General features: G+C 36.3%; 1 protein-coding gene across 3 annotated transcripts in view; it reads left to right on the top strand.

Moving 5' to 3' along the window:
• The window catches only part of SLC35F5 (solute carrier family 35 member F5), a 36,193-nt gene extending 15,061 nt beyond the window's left edge, over positions 1 to 21,132 (top strand). For all 3 annotated transcript variants that reach the window (XM_063341104.1, XM_063341106.1, XM_063341105.1), the window contains exons 8-17: positions 183 to 373; positions 1,985 to 2,066; positions 2,868 to 2,955; positions 3,503 to 3,567; positions 3,957 to 4,061; positions 4,532 to 4,691; positions 8,142 to 8,232; positions 13,094 to 13,248; positions 15,588 to 15,676; positions 16,526 to 21,132. In XM_063341104.1, coding sequence (XP_063197174.1) covers positions 183 to 373; positions 1,985 to 2,066; positions 2,868 to 2,955; positions 3,503 to 3,567; positions 3,957 to 4,061; positions 4,532 to 4,691; positions 8,142 to 8,232; positions 13,094 to 13,248; positions 15,588 to 15,669 — 1,019 coding nt within the window. In that variant the 3' untranslated portion in view covers positions 15,670 to 15,676; positions 16,526 to 21,132. The remainder of the gene's footprint in view (positions 1 to 182; positions 374 to 1,984; positions 2,067 to 2,867; positions 2,956 to 3,502; positions 3,568 to 3,956; positions 4,062 to 4,531; positions 4,692 to 8,141; positions 8,233 to 13,093; positions 13,249 to 15,587; positions 15,677 to 16,525) is intronic.
• The last annotated feature ends 662 nt before the right edge of the window (positions 21,133 to 21,794 follow it).

Here is a 21,794-nt window from a genome sequence, read left to right as displayed (position 1 = left end):
AATAAAAATAATGGCATGTCTTCTATTTGGATAAAAACATGTTATTTATGAAATATTGTAATCAATGCCATACTAGAACATCATAGTTTTATTTGCATATTGTGTTGGCTTGTGAAGTTTAATGATAATATGCAGCCTTTTTTCTCTCTTTTTTCTTTTTTTTTTTTTCCTTTTTTCTTAAGCTCCCAAAAAGCCTCGTGTAAGGTTCAGTAATATTATGGAGATTCGACAACTTCCATCGAGCCATGCATTGGAAGCAAAGTTGTCTCGTATGTCATATCCAACAGTTAAGGAGCAGGAATCAATATTAAAAACTGTAGGAAAACTCACTGCAACTCAAGTAGCAAAAATTAGCTTTTTCTTTTGCTTCGTGGTATGTGCTCCATTTTTTCAGAAAACTTAAGTATAGATGCAATTAAGACTTGTATAATAGTGAAACTGTATTAAGATGACTTGTATTTGTGCCTCATTTTATAAATATGCTAGAAGAAGTAAAACCTTCCTCATGTGTTGGACTTGAAGGTGCAACTTCTTAAAGGGAGAGTAATAAAAAGAGATCCTTGGGGTGTAGTTAACTCTAAGGTCAGTTGGAAGATATGCCATGCTTTTATGCCATGTTGTCCAATGTTGGGTACAGTTGGTACAGCAAAATCTGGGATTATGCGTATCCAGGCTGTTAACAGCTGCAGTGACACTGCATGAAATGGGTGAATGTCATTATGGCTTCTCCCTGGGCCATCACAGAAAGTACCATCATATGACACTTTGTAGCATTGTGCCCTCCAGTAGTGTCACCAGAAGATAAGTTAATTGTCCTTCAGCTCCATTGAGGGCTGCAAGATTTACTTATGAATCTGTTAGTTGCTCGTGGTTTTGCACCGTGCCTTAGGTTTAGGGGGAGAGAGAAAATGGTGGCTGGATTTTTGAGAGGGAGTAAAAATGTAGAGAGCAGATCTGTGATCGCTTTTCTAGAAGTAGCTTCACTGATGCTGATGAATAGGTTGTATGTAGTGTGGACCCACTACAGCTTTTCCTTAGGAAGCTGTGCTCTTTATGTAAAATCATGATAATAATTAAAAAAATTATTAGTACTATTGATGCATAGACCAGAAAATGGTGATGTAATTTTCTGTGTGTATACATAAAGAACGTGCACACAGCAGCACGAGAATAATAAGCCACTTATTAATGATTTTTGGGTGGATGAAATAGATTTTTAAAAAATAGTTAAAATTCTGTGTGTCTGAGTGTATTTCCATACATATACGCATGCAGATTTTCTGGGATAGAGACCTTATGTTCAAAACAAATTCTGCTTATGCTATTTGTGGATGCTGCTATGACTGGCATGTATGTGTATTTCTTCTTGGATGGTCTAAGTATTTCCACCTAAGACTTTAGCGGATGGTAACCTCCCTGAGGATATATTTGAGATCTTATTAATGACTTCTCAATCAAGAAAAGATAAAACACTTGTTTTTTATACTTATGAAGGAATTCAGGGATTAATTCTTCTAATATATTTTTGAGATATTGAATGTAAGTGATGCTTGTTTTTAAGGGTGGAGATGTGTGCCTGTTTTTAGTCAGTCTAATCAAAATTTTTTTTAGTGTATTTATGTCCCATGAATCTCTGAAATTCTTTGCAGCCCTTGTGCAGTAATCATCTCGAAGCACTTGCAAAACAAGTTAAAAGTGCCTTCAGTTACTATAGAATAGCTATATAGTATGTTATTTCATTATTAAACATATAGTTGAACATTGTTGGTTTGGGCCAGTTCTAATTTTGCCTCTGTTTTTTAATGTACCTGCCACTCTAATAGAAGTTGGAAGTCTATTTGAGGTAGAAGTCTTGTTTTGATTTTCTTTTTGCACAAATAGTTGTTTGTTTTTTTTCTTTAAGCAGGATTTTATTGCACTGATTAACTTAAGCTCTGCTGTTGCTATCTATATAAACACAAGATTATTTTTCTTACCCCCCCAGTGGTTCTTGGCAAATTTCTCTTATCAAGAAGCTCTGTCAGATACTCAAGTTGCTATAGTTAATATCTTGTCTTCAACTTCTGGTAAGTTTTATTTACACCACCAGATGTGCATTATAAGGCTGTTTATAACATAAAAATCTTTACAATGGACTTGTGTAATGATTTACCTGTGGTTTGGGGGGAATAGTAAGTCTTAAAGCCATTGAATATGTGCATTTAATAATTTCACTATGTAATTGCAGGGGTTTAAGCTGTTTTCGCAATTCCCCTGCTTTCTGCTTTTCAAGTTTGTGTGTGTGTGTGCACACGCTTCTGTGGTTATGTCTGTGTATTAAAGAGATATATTGGGAGTGTAATAGGTTTGAAGGAAAGGTGGTATAGCTTTTTGTCAAAATAGATACAATTCAGAGTAAAGTCTTATTGCTAACTGCGGGTTTTTATAAAAATGGTTTTAAGGGTAAAGAACTTAAAACACTTAAAGCAATTGATATGCATGATATTTACAAGTTTTATGAAAGGCTTTAATATGAGCTTTAAAATATGTAAATCATGTGACAGTCCATGTTTTGAGGAGTAACTTTTGTTCTTTTACAAAATCAGTTTTAAAAGCACAATTATGTGATCTCTTTCACTGACTTTTCAAGCTTATTGCAGTTTATTTTTTTAGTACGCCTAGCCTTTCTCAAAGTGGAGTATGTATTTGCTCATCTGAGGATTCACATCACGAGGTGTTAGTTTCATAATAATTCCAATTAAAATTATGGATGCTAAGATCAAGTAATTAAAACAAGTATGTGAAATATAAAAAAGAAAATGTCTGTGATTCTGAACAAACTAGTAGCAAAACTTGATTGTATAAACTCTTCTTAATTTCTCTTGCAGGGCTTTTTACTTTAATCTTAGCTGCAGTCTTTCCCAGTAACAGTGGAGATAGGTTTACCCTGTCCAAATTATTAGCTGTTATTTTAAGGTAAGACAATGGGATGGAACATTTGATCAAAACTCCCTGATATGGTGATAGCATAGTCGTGCCTACTATACCTGTGATATCTGTGACAATATATGATATGCTTTGCTTCAGAACCGTGGTTTCTTTTTAAATACTTTGTATCATGAACAGTTAGCAAATCCCATGCTCCTGTAGGAAATAAAATTAATTGAGTTTCTGTTGGAAGTATGTGAACTTATTTTCTTCTTGTTTAATTATGATTTCTCTATTTTTGTATAAATGGGAAAAAAGAAGAGGCTTGACATTCAGTGCTGTCAGCCTGTTTCATTAACTGGCTGGTGCGTTGTTCAGGGAAGTTAAAAGTGGGGTAGGCTGGTTTGGTTTTAGCTTAGGATCAGACCTTAGCAAGAGAGAACTCCATTTGGCTTTGCTAAAAGTGGGATTTGGTTAACTAAAAATACCTAAAGATAGAACTCTGTTTTGATACTCTTCTCCCTCTTTTTGTCTGTCTTTGTAAAACAAGTTCTTGGTTTTACATAGCATTTTGCATTTCTTCTTTTTTTGATAGCATTGGTGGTGTGGTACTTGTTAACCTTTCTGGATCTGAGAAGTCTGCTGGAAAAGATACACTAGGTATTTAATTATTTTTTTATTGTTATTTTTTAATCATAAGATACACAGTAATGGGTACCATCTTTTGACAATACTCAGCAGGTCGTATAGCAAGCTATGTATTTCTTACTCTTGTAACACTTCACACTGGCTTTTTAGTTTCAACTTCTGAAACTGGACATTTATGGGGATTTTTTCACCTCCATGTATATAGCTTAATTGGGAAAGTATTTATATTTTCAAGCTTTCTGCAGTATTCTGTGCTTTTCATATAGTAATGAATTCTCTAACAGATTGTTTCTCTTGACAGTTTTATAATAGGTGTATATTTAGGAGAGTTGATCCTAATGTGCATAACATGTTTGGCATGTCTTGAGTGTTGTGTGGTTTTTTTTTTTTCATCTTTCCAGGTTCCCTTTGGTCTCTTGTAGGAGCAATGCTGTATGCTGTGTACATAGTAATGATCAAAAGGAAAGTAGATAGAGAAGATAAACTTGACATACCAATGTTCTTTGGTAAGACTGAAAATAACTCTATTGAAAGTTTTAATTCCGTGTGTGATTAAATTGTTTGCTTTCAGGCACTGAACTGTGTATGAGTGGTAAACAGGTTCAGAAGAGACAAGGAAGTGGAGAAAGCCTGTTGTTCCTGTGGTTATGAGTACTTTAGAGATGGGTTATGGGAATTGTTTCTTGTTTACACTCTTAACAAGGAAAGATAACACTGCCTGTAGGAATGCAGACAGCCCCTTTGGACTTAATGGAAATTTAATTATTTTATTTTAAAACTTGTAAATATCTGATGTAATCATTGTTTGTGAATGTCAAGTGAAGTTTCTTACATTCCTTTCATTTGAAAGATATAAAATATTGCTTTGTTGCAGCTTTTATGGGTGCATGTTGTCAAAATAGCAGAGTTTAGCTGACATTTTCGTTATTTTGAAGGGTATTTATTGTGATTTACTTAATACTGTTTTTATACTCAGGTTTTGTAGGGCTGTTTAACCTGTTGCTGCTGTGGCCAGGGTTTTTCCTGCTTCACTATACTGGGTTTGAAGCGTTTGAGTTTCCCAATAAGCTGATATGGATGTGCATTGTCATTAATGGCCTTATCGGAACAGTTCTGTCAGAGTTCCTCTGGCTGTGGTATGTACTACATGCTTTGTATATATTTCACGTAAATAGTCTTACCTGTGTTCTCAAATGTTGAGATGTCAAATTGCCTGGGTAGCTTTTTTGCCTCTTTTTTTTTTTTTGCTATTTTCCTGTCCATATATGCAGTTTGAGTTAGAGGATGTCATCTATCATGTCACAATGTCCCATTTAAAAGCAATAGCTAACTTTAAAAAGCAGTTGATGTGGTCTTGTAGTATTTATTAAGATATTGTGTGTTTAGCTCATTCTAGAACTAACATTTTGAGATGGAAAGGCTTTGTGGCATAGGGTTACAGTAGTAATAGGAAAGCATGAATTTCTGTTGCAACAGTTCTTCAATTTCAAAGGCCTTGTGTGTGTTGGATGTACATGAGTCAGAGTCTAGTATTCTGTAGTTGATGTGTTTGTTTAAATCCTCAAAGACTTAATGAGTTACATCTCATTAGCATGCATTAATCATGAAGATATGGCAATTCATAAATTGGCCTAGATTTGGTTTAATTTAACTATATGATTGTCTGGACAGGTCAGCAACAGAGGCTTGAACATGAGGCTTTTAGATGAACGACTCAAAAGCTGTAACTTACGTAAACTGTTGTATAGCTGTTAGAAGGACAGTGGTGTTAGTGAACTGTTTGGTAAGTCACAGTTCCCAGCTTGAGAGAACGGAGTTTCTTCTGGGCCAGCATTAGGCTAAAATAGGGGTGTAACGGAAAATTCTACAAGTTGAAAAGTCCTATTTTATTCTGGAAACACTGAGGAAGAGTTTCCAAACAGACACATGCTTCCAATGGCATACAGTTATTCAGTGAACGATGTTAGTTTCAGTGCTGTATTTTGAATAGGTGTAGCAGTTTGTGATCTTTTGCCTGAGAACCCTTGGCATTCATCAAGCATCTCAACTCTGTGGTAGAGAGGATCCTAAGTTCATGTAGGTGGAGTTCCACGAGAACCTTTTTCTTTTTTTTGGGGGGTGGGGTGATTCAGATCAAGTTTAAAGCTATTTAGGAAATTTAATCATGACATTCCTTGTTTATTGGCAAACTCTTACACCAGGCCACGTTTCAAATGCATTGCAGCATATGTTCCTTTTGTAATTTGATTTTACTGATGGAATATTTTTGTGGTGTTAATGCCATCCTGTAAAATTAGACTGCAGTATCAGTTGGTAAAAAGGCTGAGTGCAAATTCAACATAGGCAAAATAAAATAAAAACAAAAACACAAAAAAACCCGAAACACCACAAACTTGACTCTTGTCCCAAAATCGGGTACTAGTGTAGGTTTAAGTACATGGATGTGCACAGGCTTTTTTTTTATAGATGTATTTCTTGTGTAATTACTCAGAATGATAATCCAGTTAGTTAAAGAGCCATTTTTATTTCTGGTTCCTTTTCCCTGGAATTTTGGACTAGGACTAATTTCAGAGTTTGTGCTGACATCATCCTTTTACCTATCCAGTGTGCCGCTGGTATGGTCGTCTACTCTTTCTTTGGAAGTAAATAGTATTGTTTAACCTACTTGTTTACTCCACCCAACCACATACTGGCAATGAAATAATGTAGTGGTAGATGTGACTCTTAATTATTTTTTTTTTAACCCACTGATAAGTTTTCATTGGATTCTGTATCGTTTATGCATTTACAGTGTTCTGGTGGACAGGTTGGTTCTAATTCAGAAGCAGTCGGTGCAGAAAAGTATTCTCTTACGGTATAGAAGGGAATTTAGAATACTGGGAGAACATTTGCAAAAATGCAGAGTATCTAAAATACTTTCTCCATTCTGTTCCTTTTTCATCTGCATATGTTTTTCTTTGTTTTAAAGACACAGAACAATGCAAAGTGATGATAAATATCCAAACTAGTTGGTTTTGCTTGGCTGAAAGTCAGTCGTATGGGAGGACCTAATGGTTTGGTTTGGAAGTATTCTTCTAGTTTAGTTAGAGAAATACATGCATGAAGTCATGCTCTAGAAAATGTTTTCCAAATGTGTGTTCAAATCTTTTTGTTTAAAAAGTGTTAACAAATTTCTGTGAGGTCAATTAAAACAACATTTTCTTCAGTGAACCACATTTCATGAATATAGTTTCCGTCATGCTGCATCTGTTTAATTTTTACAGTAACCAGAATAAAGACTGCGTAGGTAAAAAACAAATTTCAGAATTCTAATAAATACTGTAGCTACAGGATTTTCCTTCTTTAAAATTAGTTGTGTGCTGAACTAATTGCAGTTCCACAAAAAGGCATAGCTGGTATTGTTTTCACTACGTGCCAAGGATGAGAAGAATTGCCTTTATCTTAATAAATGAATAAATTCTGGATGGCTTTGAAATAAGAGGCTGACTCAGTAGTTGGACATTACTGATTTGAATTAGGTAGAGACCCTCTCGTATTTATTTTCTTCTTATGGTAGAATGGGCTATTCCTTTGATGAGTATTTGCTAACAAGCCTCACTATCCTTGGTAGCTTTTGACTTGGCCAATCACAAAATGGGAATTGCCGTTCTTATATTGGATGTTACGCTCTTCACTTGGTATCAAAATGGCTCAGGCTACTCAAGTTTTATTTATAGAGCCTTAGGTTTATATAGAAATGCTGAGGATTACGGGAGCTCATGTGTTCTCTTAGGTCTGTTCTACATACACTTTGAGGTTCTCTGGGTTGTTTTGTTGTTCTTTGGGGTTTTTTTCATTTTTTTAAAAAAAGCTTCACTTAGTAAATCAGTCGTTTGCAAACTAAATATGACTTGCAAAGAATTTTGGAAAAAGGGTTAGTTTTCTGTGGCTGTTAATGAGTACTGCTCTGACGTCTGCATGTAGTTTTGTTGTTCTGTCACTTAAATACATTGTAATGGCTTTGTGTGATGCAGTGATCTAGAGCAGTCTAACAGCTTTAGTCCTGCTTAGCAAGTATGATGAGACCACTTGTAGAATGCAGAGGAGTGTTGCTGAGACTCCAAAGAATGATTTCAAGGGCGTATTTTAGAATGAGATTTAAAAAGCAGAGTCTGTTAACTTAAGAATTTGTCTATTTGGGTAGGATTTATAGACATCAATAACCTTTTTTTAATTAACCAGACTGGGGCAAACCAGACTTAATTGCTATAAGCTGGTATTAAAATGGAAACAAAATGCAGATTTTTCAGGGTGAAGTCACTACACAGGAAGTAGTGAATTTTCCATCATCTCAACAGGTTTGTATTGGAATTAAACCTCACTCCAGAAGACATCAGTAGTCTATTTAAGAATTTTATGCAGTTTTGCAGATTTATGACAGAGTGTGGGTATCTCAATTTTTTATTATTAAAACAAACAATGGCTAACAGTTAGCTTGATTAAATGTCTTCTGCAGTTTGATGTGTTACTTCAGTTGTCTCTTAACTTTTAAATAAGACCTCATTATTTTTATTTTTAATTATTATAATTTTTTTATTATCTTTTAGGGGATGCTTTCTTACCTCATCACTGATAGGCACACTTGCGCTAAGCCTTACAATACCTCTGTCCATAATAGCTGACATGTGCATGCAAAAGGTAATGTACTATGAAGTTTTGAGCATTATTAACAGAATTTCTTTGAATTAACTGTCAGTGTTACTTTTAACAATGTATATAATCAACAGTTTTTTACCTTTGTCACTTGTCAATAATTGTTGAACTACATCATTATTACTACTCTCTTGATATTGACAGTTACAATAACTTTGCACTTGCAAGCATGCACTTTCACACTTGAATATATTTGATTAAGATGCAGCTTGTCTGAAAAGTACCCAGAGTCATCAGCAATGCCTGGTCAAATGCTTTACCTTGAACAGGCACTTCTCAGAATTAAAGAACAACTGCAGGTAGAGCGCACCTTAATTTAATACCTTTACAATTATAGCATTGTTATAGACTGTCTATCTTGAAAATATTCAATTAGCAACAAAACCAAAAATCTGCAGGTTTACCACAAAGGAATGTAGCAAGGAACGTACAAGGCTTAATTGGACATTATTAGATTCATGTGGATGTTAGGCTTCCATTTAACTGTCCTACTTTAAGTTAGTCTAGTTTCACTGGTGTTGAGGTAATAGCTGTGGAAAAACCCCTGCATGAAAAGAAAAGAATCTGGTAATATGAGTTTAGAATAGAAACTATGTGAAGTTAGTTTATATTACTCTTCAAGCTGTGTAGATACTTTTGATGGTGTAGAATTTTCAGATTTAATTATTTAATTGTGTCTGAACTTTAACTTTGAATGTTTGAATTTAATATTTAATCAGTGGCAAGGAACATGAAATTCTTAATTTCATGTGAATAACGATTATTTAGCATATATTGCAAGCAGGCAATTATTGGGGTTTTGTTTTGGTTTTTTTCTTTAAATTGTGGTCACCTAACTGTTTCTATTTCCTGAAGGCAGGATGACTTGTTCCTGCTATTTTGCATTTAAATAATCCCTACTGCCAAAAATCTTAATTTGAAAGTTAAACTACCCATTTAACCCTGAAATAGCTTTCAACCTAATTTTATAATGCATCTGTTGTTAAAGAAAGCTTAATTTTTCTTACACTGATAATGGCCTTTTTTGTCTGGGCATCCCCACGTAGTCCATTATGGCTGTGCTTTTTGACACCTCTCAGTGTAGACGCAGGTGTATTTGTCACTTGGTTAAAGTGTAAGCATTTCCCATCACATGCTTGTGTGCATTTTGACCATTGGCGACAACTGTATTTCATTGATGTTAAATGTGCATATATTCATGTGGTATGGAGAGGCTGTGGGAGATTTTTAGAAAGCAGGGAGTAAAATTATGTGCCAGGTTAATTTGTTTTCTGGGCTAAAAATAGTGAATTAGTCAGCATTTGAACACCTTGGCCTAAGTACAGTTTGTTACTGAAATACAAGAAGGTCTTTACTGAGATGATAAATCTTTACGTGAATTAGGAAGCAGTTTAGTCATGTAATAGTTGAGCTGAAAATGGTATCAATAAAATATAAATAAAAATGGGCAAAACTGACCCAACTTAAAACTAACTGTTGAAATTTTGAATAGACTGGTGGTCTTGCTCTGCCAGCTGCTGCTTGCTTACACTGCTTTGATGTTCATTTGAGTCTTGGAGCAAATGGCATTATACTTAGTTTCTAAGCTACGTGCAAATAGAAGTGTGTAAGTATGAGAAGTGAAAAAAAATCTGACTATGTATGGAACACAGCTTAAATTGAGTGTTCTCCGAGTAGTGGCTTCCCTGAAGCAAGTGGGGTTCATGCATTATCCATGGTGGTCCAATTTATGACTTTTCAGTCATTACACTTAAGTTTTTCGTTTGAGGCTTTACTTGTTTGTACAAGACTGACTTATGTACAAGAAATCAGTCAAGTCTTGCATTTAGAATGTTTCCTGTCAAAACAAAGCTTTACTAGTCAATGTTTTGACAAGCAAAATGTAAATTCTAATGAGAACCTTTTGACTTCTGAATTCTGTTGGGCATGTAAGAATGGGGGGGGAAAAACACCCCACACAACTTGTATTTCACTCTTCATGTCAGTGCGGATTTTGGAAAATGAAGTGGAAAAATAAAAGGATAAATATAGAAAAAGGAAAGTCAAATTGGAAAATAAAAGGAGAGTTGGACCCTGAATAAATACTTGTGTAATGAAGATGTGAGAGAAGTATGTTTCATATTAGCATTAGCTGCATATTCAAATGTGGAAGTACAGCAAAACGTTGCAGTGATTCCAACAATAATAGAGCATTTGTTGGTAAGATAACTGCATTTGTGTTGCTGTTAAAGTATCTGCAGTATACACTTGGGACATAAATTGTAACAGGAAAGTAAACAACTAATGATAGCTATTAAAGAAACAAGGAAAAAAGTCTGTAGGCTTCTCCCCAAAGAATTCACTTTAGTGAGGTGGAATTAGGTTTATATGTGAGCTAACGCTGGTAGCAAAGCCCAAAATTTTTTATGCATATGTGTGTGCATTAAGACATATTTTATATATACGTCTATATGTGCAAATACGTCTGTAGAGAGGTGTGTGTACATATATCTATATATAGTTACATATATCAATATATTAAAAGCTTAAGTTGTCTTCTGAAGTGATTCATCTAATGTTTCTTCTGGAATACCTGGAAAAATGGAATATGCTTTTCTAATTCTCAGTAAACAGCTTCATGTCTAGGCTACTTTATCAGTAAACACAGAGTCCAGATCTCTTAACTTATTCATCATGTCTTTATGTGATATTGAGGCATTTGAAATAGCAGAAACATCTTAAAGGCTCTGTTGGATGACTTTCAGTTGATGTTGGTAACGTAAGGCCAAGTTACACTTCTAACTCGTGTATAGTTTATCACTATTAGAGTTGCTCCAATGTTTATGTATCTGGTATTTATAAACAAATAAAAAAGCCCCACAAATGTAGGTAACTATCAGTCTAACTTTCTGTACACCTTGTATTTGCTCTTTTCCTGTTTCTCATCTCAAATCTTCACCTTCCTGTGTTGTCTCAGTTTATGTGGTGGCAACATCTTTCATGGTCTGAATCTTCATGCCTCTTCCATTTCATCCACCATTTTCATTTGCTACCACTTGCTTCTTTCTGAAGTTTGTGGTCCATGTACTTGCTTCCTTCCTTCTATTCGTTTAGTTTTTCTTTCTCTATTTGAAAAGGCTGCTTTGTCTTCCTCTGGACAAATACAGAACCTGACTGGTTTTAGGCAGCTGGCCATCAGGTGATGCCTCTTGTGTCTTGCCATATGTGGGAGAGTAAACAGGGAGGGGTTGGGGGTTCATTCTCTTTTTATTCCTTTTCCATTTCATATATGCATTACACACTACTGTTCTTCCTTCTTCCCCTGGCTGTTATGTAGTTGCTGTCCAAGTTTCTACTTTCCTGTCTGTTTGGTGCTTTTGGTTTGTGGCTGCTTCTTGTGTGTTTGAGTGTGTAAACACCACCTTCTGGTACTGAACTTCTGAGCATGAGGCCATGGGGCCATTGGGACTTGACCTTGACAACAAAATGAATTTCCTACTGTATCTTCTCCTGCTATTGGAGGCAAATCCTCTGTCTCTTGTTTTTTTTTTTTAAAAAAAGAATTGCTACTATTAGAAGCACAAATGAGTGACCCTAATTTAATGCAAACTCCTCTAGACCTTGAGGTTGTTTGCACAAGTATGTCTCTGTTCTACAAACATTAAAATATCCTAAGCCAAGCTCTATGCTCACTGAAGTCTCAGGTGTTCAAGTTAGGCTGATAGAATTTAAGCTTCCAACTTCAAGCTTTCTACTTAGTGCTTCTTCTGGGCAGCCCTGTTGTTACACCACATTTCAGTTTCCTTAGAAGGAACCGAGGTAGGAATGCCACTGGCATGGCTAATAATGTAAAGTTTAAACTATGAATATATGCAGTCTTCATATGACTGTCAAATATTATGGTAATTATCCAATATGCATATTACTAACTTTCTGGGTATTTAATATTCTGTAATAATTTGACATAAATCTGAATTTTAAGAAATTACAACCAAATTATTAACAACTATTTAAATATTCCTTTTGGTAAATTATGTGTGTATGAATTTCTATTAGAAATCAATAAAGATAGCATAAGGCTCTAACAACTGCAGTTTATTAGATTTTTGAGAGTGAACATTAGTGCTAGGTATCAAAACTGTACCTTTTTTCTCTGAAGTCTTCAACTTTGGAGACTTTGTCCACAAGAGGGAGCCGTGCTCATGGTTCATGGCTCTGTTAGCCTTAAAGGCATTGCAGAGGCTAGTTCTTGTTCTTGCACCTTTTGATTTCGCTAACGTTCTATAATTTTAAATTTTAAATTATCTCAGATCATCACTGCGGAGTGTAGTAGTAGATAGATACGAGTAGAATTTAATGTAAATTGGGCAAATAATGTGCCCTGCCGTTTTTTTAAATGAAAAAGATAATTACTGTAAATTTCCCATAGCTAGTCCTTCTATGCGCATTGATTTCACCAGTTACCATTCAGTGACAGTATATTCATAGTGAATAAAAAGGTGCCCAAATCTTTCAGGTGAGTTCTCTAATTCGAAACTTCTGAAGTATCTAGGGGACTCTCATTGGTACCAGTCAGACAGCTAAAACTTAAAAATGAGAACATTTGGAAATAGCAGTCTTCATTCACACCACAGTGCAAACAGTATATTCCATTGTAAAGAACAAATCAGTGAAGAAAGGTTATTCATTTATTAGAAGCAGCAGTGTCTATAGAAATTGTACCAAATAACTTAAAAAAATATTGGTAATATTTCACACAGTTTAAAAGAACTGAAACTGAACTCAAACTTACAATAATAATTCCAAATATACACTATGCCAATTTTTTTTTACTATTAAGTGAATGATGTTTGTGTTTTAATTCCAGGTGCAGTTTTCCTGGTTATTTTTTGCAGGGGCAGTACCTGTATTTTTCTCTTTTTTCATTGCAACTCTCTTATGTCACTATAACAACTGGGATCCAGTGATGGTGGGGATCAGAAGAATTTTTGCCTTTATTTGTAGAAAACATCGAATTCAGAGGTAGGGCAATCACAAAGTATAATCCTATGTCTTTCTTAGCCTTTCCAGTATCCTATACTCTTCTTAAGCCACGGTACTCACACAGTATAAGCCCAGCTGGAGCTCAACTTGGCCACTAACATACAGGACAACAGAAAAAGTTTTTATAAATACATCAACAAAAAGAGAGTCAGGGAGAATCTCTATCCCTTACTGGATGGGGCCGGGGGGGTGTTGCAACCAAGGACGAGGAGAAGGCTGAGATACTTAATGCCTTCTTTGCCTCTGTCTTCAATAGTCAGACCAGCTATCCCCAGAGTGTTCAGTCTCCTGAGCTGGAAGATAAGGGTGGAGAGCAGAACAACCCACCCATAATCCAGGAGGAAGTAGTCGATGATCTGCTTCTGCACCTAGATGCACATAAGTCTATGGGGCTGGATAGGATTCACCCAAGAGTACTCAGGGAGCTGGCGGGAGAGCTCACCAGGCCTCTCTCCATCATTTATCAACAATCCTGGTCAACAGGGGAGGCACCAGATGACTGGAGGGTGGTTAATGTGATGCCCATCTACAAGAAGGGTCAGAAGGAGGATCCGGGGAACTACAGGCCTGTCAGCCTGACCTTGGTACCAGGAAAGATCATGGAGAGGATCATCTTGAGTAAGCTGTCACAGCAAATGCAGGGCAGCCAAGGGATCAGGGCCAGCCAGCATGGGTTTAGGAAAGGGAGGTCCTGCTTTAACCAACCTGATTTCTTTATGTGACCATGTGACCTGCCTTCTGGATGCGGGGAAGGCTGTGGACATTGTCTATCTGGACTTGGGCCAGGCCTTTGACACCGTCCCCCACAGCATTCTCCTGGAGAAGCTGGCAAATCATGGCATAGACATGTATACTCTTCACTGGGTAAAAAACTGTGTGGATGGCCGTGCCCAGAGAGTTGTGATTAATGGGGTGAAACCCTCTTGGTGGCCGGTCACCAGTGGTGTCCCTCAGGGCTCAGTTTTGGGGCCAGTTTTGTTTAGTATCTTTATCGATGATCTGGATGAGGGGATTGAGTGCACCCTCAGTAAGTTTGCAGATGACACCAAGCTAGGTGGGAGTGTTGATCTGCTTGAGGGTAGGACGGCTCTATGGAGGGACCTGGACAGGATGGATTGATGGCCCAAGGCCAATTGTATGAGGTTTGATAAGGCCAAGTGCTGGGTCCTGCATTTCGGTCACAACAACCCCAAGCAACGCTACAGGCTTGGGGAAGAGTGGCTGGAAAGCTGCCCGGCAGAAAAGGACTTGGGGGTGCTGGTGGATGGCCAGCTTAACATGAGCCAGCAGTGTGCCCAGGTGGGCAAGAAGGCCAACAGCATTCTGGCTTGCAACAGGAACAGGGTGGCCAGCAGGAGTAGGGAAGTGACCGTGCCTCTGTACTGGGCACTGGTGAGGCCCCACCTCGAGTGCTGTGTTCAGTTCTGGGCCCCTCTGTACGAGAGGGACATTGAGGCACTGGAGCGTGTCCAGAGGAGACCTCCCAGGCTGGTGAGGGGTCTGGAGACCAGGTCATATGAGGAGAGGCTGAGGGAGCTGGGCATGTTTAGCTTGGAGAAGAGGAGACTGAGGAGAGACCTCATTGCCCTCTACAACTACCTGAAAGGAGGGTGTAGAGAGGTGGGTGTTGCCCTCTTCTCCCAAGGGAATAATGACAGGACCAGAGGAAATGGTCTGAAGTTGCGGCAGGGGAGGTTTAGATTAGATACTAGGAAGAATTACTTTACTGCAAGAGTGGTCAGGCCCTGGAACAGCCTGCCCAGGGAGGGGGTCGAGTCACCATCCCTAGAGGTATTTAAGAAACGTGTAGATTTGGCACTTCAGGGCGTGCTCTACTGTCAGAGATTGTAGGTTTGGGGTTTTTTTGTGTGTATGGTTGGCCTCGATGATCTCAAAGGTCCTTTCCAACCATGAATATTCTATGATTCTACTCATACTGTACTTATTTTTATCTAATTTTATATTCAGATGTATTCAGGTGTACTAATTTATTAATAGTAGTAGTTGCCAATCTACTTATTAACCTATGTAATGCTCAAAAAAATGGAAATATATGAAGTCCATTTACCTTTGTAAAGAAGTTTCCTAGTGGCTGTCACAATTTTCTCTTTTTCCCTTAATACTTCAGTGATAGTTGATGTTCCCAGAACATGCAGTGAAAATTGTGCAAACTTGAGTATATTTTATGAAGTTATGGGGTCTTTGTATGTTTTAATGGCTGCAGTTCAAACAACTAGCATACTTAGTACTTATGTTGGCTTCATAACAACCAATTTAATATTACTGTGTAACTTTAAATAAATTTTACTTTTTTTAAGAATGCCAGAAGAAAATGAGCAGTGTGAAAGTCTCATTCCTATGCATAGTGTTTCACAAGATGGAGACAGTTGCTGTTCATAGACAAAAGGTATGCTTAATAAACTTCAGCCAATACAGAGAGACGTGAGGATTGATTTTCATGATGGCATTTGTGTTATACAAGCACACGTTTTTACAGAGCATACAGTTCATCTTGTTCTGTATTGATGGATAATAACTTGGAAGACAGCCTTCAGAACTCTTATTATTTGTTACCAAGCATTATTCTTACCTTGGCACAGTTCTTGGTCGATGGTTTTGAAATGTAAAGTTTTTTTTTTTTGCTTAAGAATATTACAACATTCATAAAAAAAATTGGATGTGAATCAGTAAACCAGAAGAGGCATACAACTTCTTGGTATGGATGATGTGTGTGGAAGAGATCTGAAGTAGTTATTTCATTCTTTTTAATGCCATTGAGGTCTCAGTTTGGGCTACTGTAGTTGATGGAAAATATTGACTGTTTGAGGAGGTTTAGGGGCCACAACCAGACTTTATCGTTATGGATCTAGAAAAAGGAAAGGATTCTTTGTGTTGACAAGAATTAAGTTGTTAAATTGCATTGGGAAAATATTTCTCATGATAAGGATAGGGAAACTATAGTAGACTAGCTAGGGAGTTTTCATACTAGCTAGGGAGTTTTCATACTACCCATCTCTAAGAGGAGGTTACGCAAACCTCTAAAGGAACAGGGTTTTAGTTTCAAGTAGCACATGCAAATTACATAAGTATATTTTTATTTTCCAATGTTGCTTAAATCTAATAATGAAATTTAAAATGTTCTAACCAAAACAGTAATTGGGATAACTTATTTGCTTTAAATACATGTGGTGATTGCTTTTTTATGATCTTTAATTACGTAGCCCTGATAACTTCTTTGTTTTCTTCTTCTTCTTAGTTTAAAAATGGAATGATGCCCAGCGAAGAGACAATCTTCTGGAAAAGTCCTAAGGAATCATGTTTCAGTGCCTATTCCGAATTTGTAGTAAAAATAAGAAGTTTCAGTTCTTTTGAAACTCTAAACTTTTCCTCTATCTTGCTTTCATCTGGTTTTATAAATGAACAAATTTACTACATGCCTATCACCATAGGGAGTCTTAGTCCATCTGAGCAACCAACCTGCCTTATAACACTGAGCTGGTGAAGTTACTTGACAAAATCAAGAAAACAAATGCTGTTAAATGATTCCTTTCTCTTTTTAACTCACAATTTTGTTAAATGCTGGACAATATTATTTTTAAAAAATACTTTCAAATGAGTTATGTAAATAAGTTCGCAGGTCATGAAGTCTTACAGGCTTTCAGATGAAAAGCTAAATAGATATGTTACCTGTAGTAGGTACAAATTAACTTTTTTATGTTGTATAAACTATTTGCATATTAATAGAAGAAAATAGAAAAATAATTTATTAAGTGCATTCTTGTAATTATTGAGGCAGGATCTTTGTAGGGTCCTGGAACACTACATATATATTGTCTGATGCCATTTTGAGAAGCCTTGTAATGGCAATGGGTGCCGATGTTTAAAAATCTTTTGTTACCTAACAATCTGGAGTGTTTAAAGTTTTAGTGAATGGTAAAATGTTTCTAATTACAGTACATTTGGGTGTCCTGTCTCAAGATCAGTGTTTGTTTTAAACAGACTGATTCTGTAACCCATTCTTATTCCCATTTATCTTACATAAAAACTAAATTTGAAGATTTTGACATGTATAGCTGCCAAGTTATGAAAGAGATCAAATTAATTGTGGAACTTTTCAGTCAATGGGTTGGCACTACAGTAATCTGCTAAACAATCTGAAAAAGATAAAGGTGTTTGCATTGATTTTTTTTTTCAGTGGCATTAATAAATTTATTATAAAAGTGATCATTTTCCTTAACTTGTATCTTCCTTCCACTGCAGTGCTTCTGTCCTATTTGATTCTGAAAAGTTATAAATAATTATATTCAGGAATATTTGAAATTAGTCAGTGCCATTTTCCAACTTCTGGCCTGTATGACACTTCAATTAAAGTTAACTTTGGCTTTTGATGGATTTTATTTTTTATAATGAATGAAGGATGGATTTTCAGCCAACAGTATTCTCTTCCACATAATGAGATTATTAGTAGCATACTTCCACCATCCTTCCACACAAATACAGGAGGAGGACATAACACAAACGCATTTTCATGTTTTGACGCTCAGTAATGATACTTCCAAAAGAAATTTTGGTGTTTTGGTGATTCAACTACTAGGCGAGAGGGAATGCAGGAAAGCAACATGGGCAGCTATACATTTAGAAGGATTGATTAGCCAGCAGCTACAATTTAATGTAAAAACCTGTAAGTAGAAAAGGGAGAGGGGAAAAAAAACAAAACAAAACAAAAAACCTGGGGGCTATTCTGGTCAAATATTGTACCTTTATCAAATTTTTCCTTCCAATTTTTAGTATTGGATTGCAAGTTTCAGTGATCTGAGACATCTCCTCAAGATGAGGTAGCAAGTGCTTCTTTGGACGCCTGAAATAGGAATGAAAAAGATCCAAAGAGCAAAACCACAAACCCCAAAGAAGTTTATTAAATTTATGTAGGCATTTTGAGAAACTTCCCATTTCAATTCCCAAACACCATAAGTAGAGGGGATAAAATGCAGTACGTATGACTAATTTTACATTTGACTTTGGTAGAATTTTCAGAGATTTTTTGGTAAGTGGAATTTCCTTAGCTTTTTTTTAAGGATTTTTTTTTCTTATAAATTAGTACAAATTAGAGAATATTAGCTTCAGCTTTTTTCCAAGAAGTAATGTTAAGATCTACTGGCAATAAAAAGCTAATGTCTGCTTTCAATTAATAATTCAATGAGATCATACTGAATATATAATACCAGACATAAACTACAAATTTAAATCAGCTGGGACTTGGTATCAACAAACTAAGCCTGGGAAAACTGAATTTGCTTTCAGATGGGCAATTACAGTATTTTTAGCAAAATATTCTAATACTGTCTTTTGAAATTGGTCATACTGATAGAATTGGAGCTGTAATGTATAATGGGCAATTGCTATTCATATTTGTCCTTACGTTCGTGGCTTGAAGTGAAAGATTATCATAGTCTCCTAAGTACCAGGAGAATATTCTTCTGTCTCTGACCCCAGGAATGTTGAATAATGTTTCTATTCAGTAAACTCAAAGTTAGGGCCTTCCCACTGGTTTTCTTTTTAACAAAAATGTGTTAATCTTTTTTGTTTGTTTTTTAAAAGATATTAAATACTTTAATCTCATGGCACTAGGTAGCTCGAGTGGTCTTTTTGCATGAAATTACAGTTATGAACGAATAAGAAACAAAGCAAACTGTCCTTCCTGAAAGGATTTTTAAACAGTGGTGCCCCTGTAGTTAAAAGAAATGTGTGAACAGTTTTAATTACGGAAGCTATGACGTGTAACATTGTTCCTGCATTTAATAGAATGTGATGAGGCTTTTTTCTATAGAATCCTGTGATTTTTAGTACAATAATATTTTATAAATATAATGTCTAATTTGAAATGTAAATTGCTTAGCTCTCTAATGGGTGCTTGATAAATGCACAAGAGATTTAGCTTTGATTCTCAGGTACCTCTGATGTAATGGAGACATGCTGGGTTTTTCTTCCTCATGACACAACTGGAATGTGAAGGAGCTCTCTCGTAAATGCTTTAGCTCTGTGTGCTAGCATAAACTGTCATTGCTGTTACTGTTTCAATTTGGAAATGTCTTTATTCTGACTTATTTCTTGTAGGAAGCACGTACACTTTAAAAAAAAAAAAGGAATTTTTATCTTAAGCATTTCTTTGAATGTCATTAGATGCTTAAGGAACAGTGATTTCCCATGCCTACAAAATGGAAAATGAATACTACATGTGTCGCTCTGTCAAACAGTTGAACTAATTCCTGTAATCCTGTGAGACAACCAACAATTTCTTCTGTGTGTGATGAGGTTTTGAAGCTTTTTAGGTTTTATATATGGAGGAAATTATGATAATTTGCCAGATGCTATGTAGCTTGCCTTTGCTTTTAAGGTTTTGGTGTGCTCGTAGGGTTTTGGTGAGTCTTGCGTAGTTTGATGTACTATGTACTGCACTACAGAACAAAGGGGGGAAAAAGGATTTGAGTTTTTCTGGCTACTTTCTGTTAGGTTTCAGACATGCTGAAAATGTGTTTGCTTTGAGGGGTTGCTGTAGGTGCAAAATTAGTTCAGCAAAGGACTAAAGTACATGCGACGTCGGTACTCAACAACTACTTAGTATGGGACACATGAATGCCACTGAAGACGCTGCGAGCCCCATGTTTCTGTTGCCCAGTGTGCACTGCATCTTGCTTGTTGGTTTTTTGCCTGTGGAGATCCATGTAGGGGAGTGGAGGCTGTACGACATGACTGATTTGGTTTGTCACGAAGTGGGGCTGGAGTGGACTGCACACTGACACTCAGAAGCAGGGAGGCTACGGCACTGGCACTGCCTGGGTATCTCACTGCGGTTTTGCAAATGCTGAAGTATTTTGCAGAAACGCAGTGTTAAGCAGTGGTATTCAAATGACAAACGATGGTGCTGCGTGCGATACTTGACTCAATATGCTGGTATATGCATTGCGTACCTCCTTGTAATGTACTGGCAAAAATGGGAGAGTCTGCAAATTACTTATCTTGGTATGTGCTGTTGTAATTGTCATTCTCTCTCATGATCCCCATTGTGCCCAGGTACTGCTATTCACATCTGTGATTGCTTTAAATAAGGTGGTAAAATGATTTCTTTGTAATTCTTGGTTCTATCTCTCTGTGTTGTATGTTATCATTCCTGTTCCTTACTAAAAGATCCTTCTATCTTAGCTTAGTTTAGCTCAGTAACTTAAATTCCCTATCAGAGGAGGGGGGGAACCCAGTTAAATTTTAGACACAGGGTGAGTTTATGGACACACTTTCAAATTTCATATGAAAATAGGCATCAGTAAGGCAGAGCGTTTGTATGTTTATAAATGAAGTTAAGAAGTGGCATACTCAAAAATCAAGAAATAAAAAATAATGTTAATATCACACTGAGTTATGTGGCTAACTATAGTATGGTACTTTTAATCAGGTTTCTTTATTTGGGATAAGTTTTTAGTTGGTTACCGTTTCTGTTATGCAGTCAGATGAAATGTCTGCAATTCCATAGTTATAAGTGCAGTAGCATTTAAGTGTTGGTTCATAAGAAGTTGTTATGCATGCTTTTTATTTTTTTTCCTATCTAATCCAGGATTGCATTAATGGTGTATTTTGTTTTACATGGTTATTGCAGGGCATGATTTCTCAGGGAAATATGGATGATACCATGCGTTGTGAGAGCTGGTAACTAATTCCTGCTTTTAAAACTGTTACAAATATTTTCAGGTTTCACTCAAACATTTCACATCACCTGACTTTTGTGTTGAAATTCCTTAGGCTTATTAAGTAAATCATGATGAGAATGTTAAGAGTGTTTAAAGGTGTGAATAAAATACACTCTACCTAACACTTCGTTACTATTTGGACAAACATCCATTCTAAACTGATGCTGCAATTTGTGTGTGGCTTTTCTGCTTTATTGTACTATGCGCCATATAAGTTAATAGTTGCCCTGCTGATTTCAAAGCTGCACTTACGGCATGACAGTGACTTTCAGGGTTAGGAAGGCTATAGTAATACATGATCTGAGTCTGGGTTAGACTACCAGTATAAATCTTCTAACATATTCATTTATATCATTAAATTTTTAAAAAGTCTGCTCACTTTGGGGATTTTTGTTTGTTTTTCCGGTAAAGTTACTTTGGCTAGACTGGGATTTGATCCAAAGCCCATGAGAGTCATAGACAGCATTAATAAAGTAGAATTTTATTGAAAAGAAACTCTGCAGTCAGGTTGACCTTTATGCCTTTGCAGTATTTCTGTCTGCAGCATACATTTGGAGTGGTTTGCTTTAAGACTTCAGTAATATAAATCTGAGGGATTTTAGTGCTGGTAAAAATGTAAACTGGTAAACATACTGTTGTAACCGGTCACAAAAAATATTTCCCTATAGCCAGCATGCAGCTTAATTATTTAGAAGGCGAACTTGTCTTGCTCTGTGACTTTCCTTTAAAATCAGGAGTACAAGAAATGTTAACCGCTTCACCTAGTTGTATACTTCTAGAATAATT

The sequence above is a fragment of the Chroicocephalus ridibundus genome, chromosome 7 (genome assembly GCF_963924245.1).
Source record: "Chroicocephalus ridibundus chromosome 7, bChrRid1.1, whole genome shotgun sequence".
NCBI classification, from domain to species: domain Eukaryota; kingdom Metazoa; phylum Chordata; class Aves; order Charadriiformes; family Laridae; genus Chroicocephalus; species Chroicocephalus ridibundus.
Note: the sequence above shows the minus strand (reverse complement) of the source record. Positions and strands in the feature narration are given on the sequence as shown.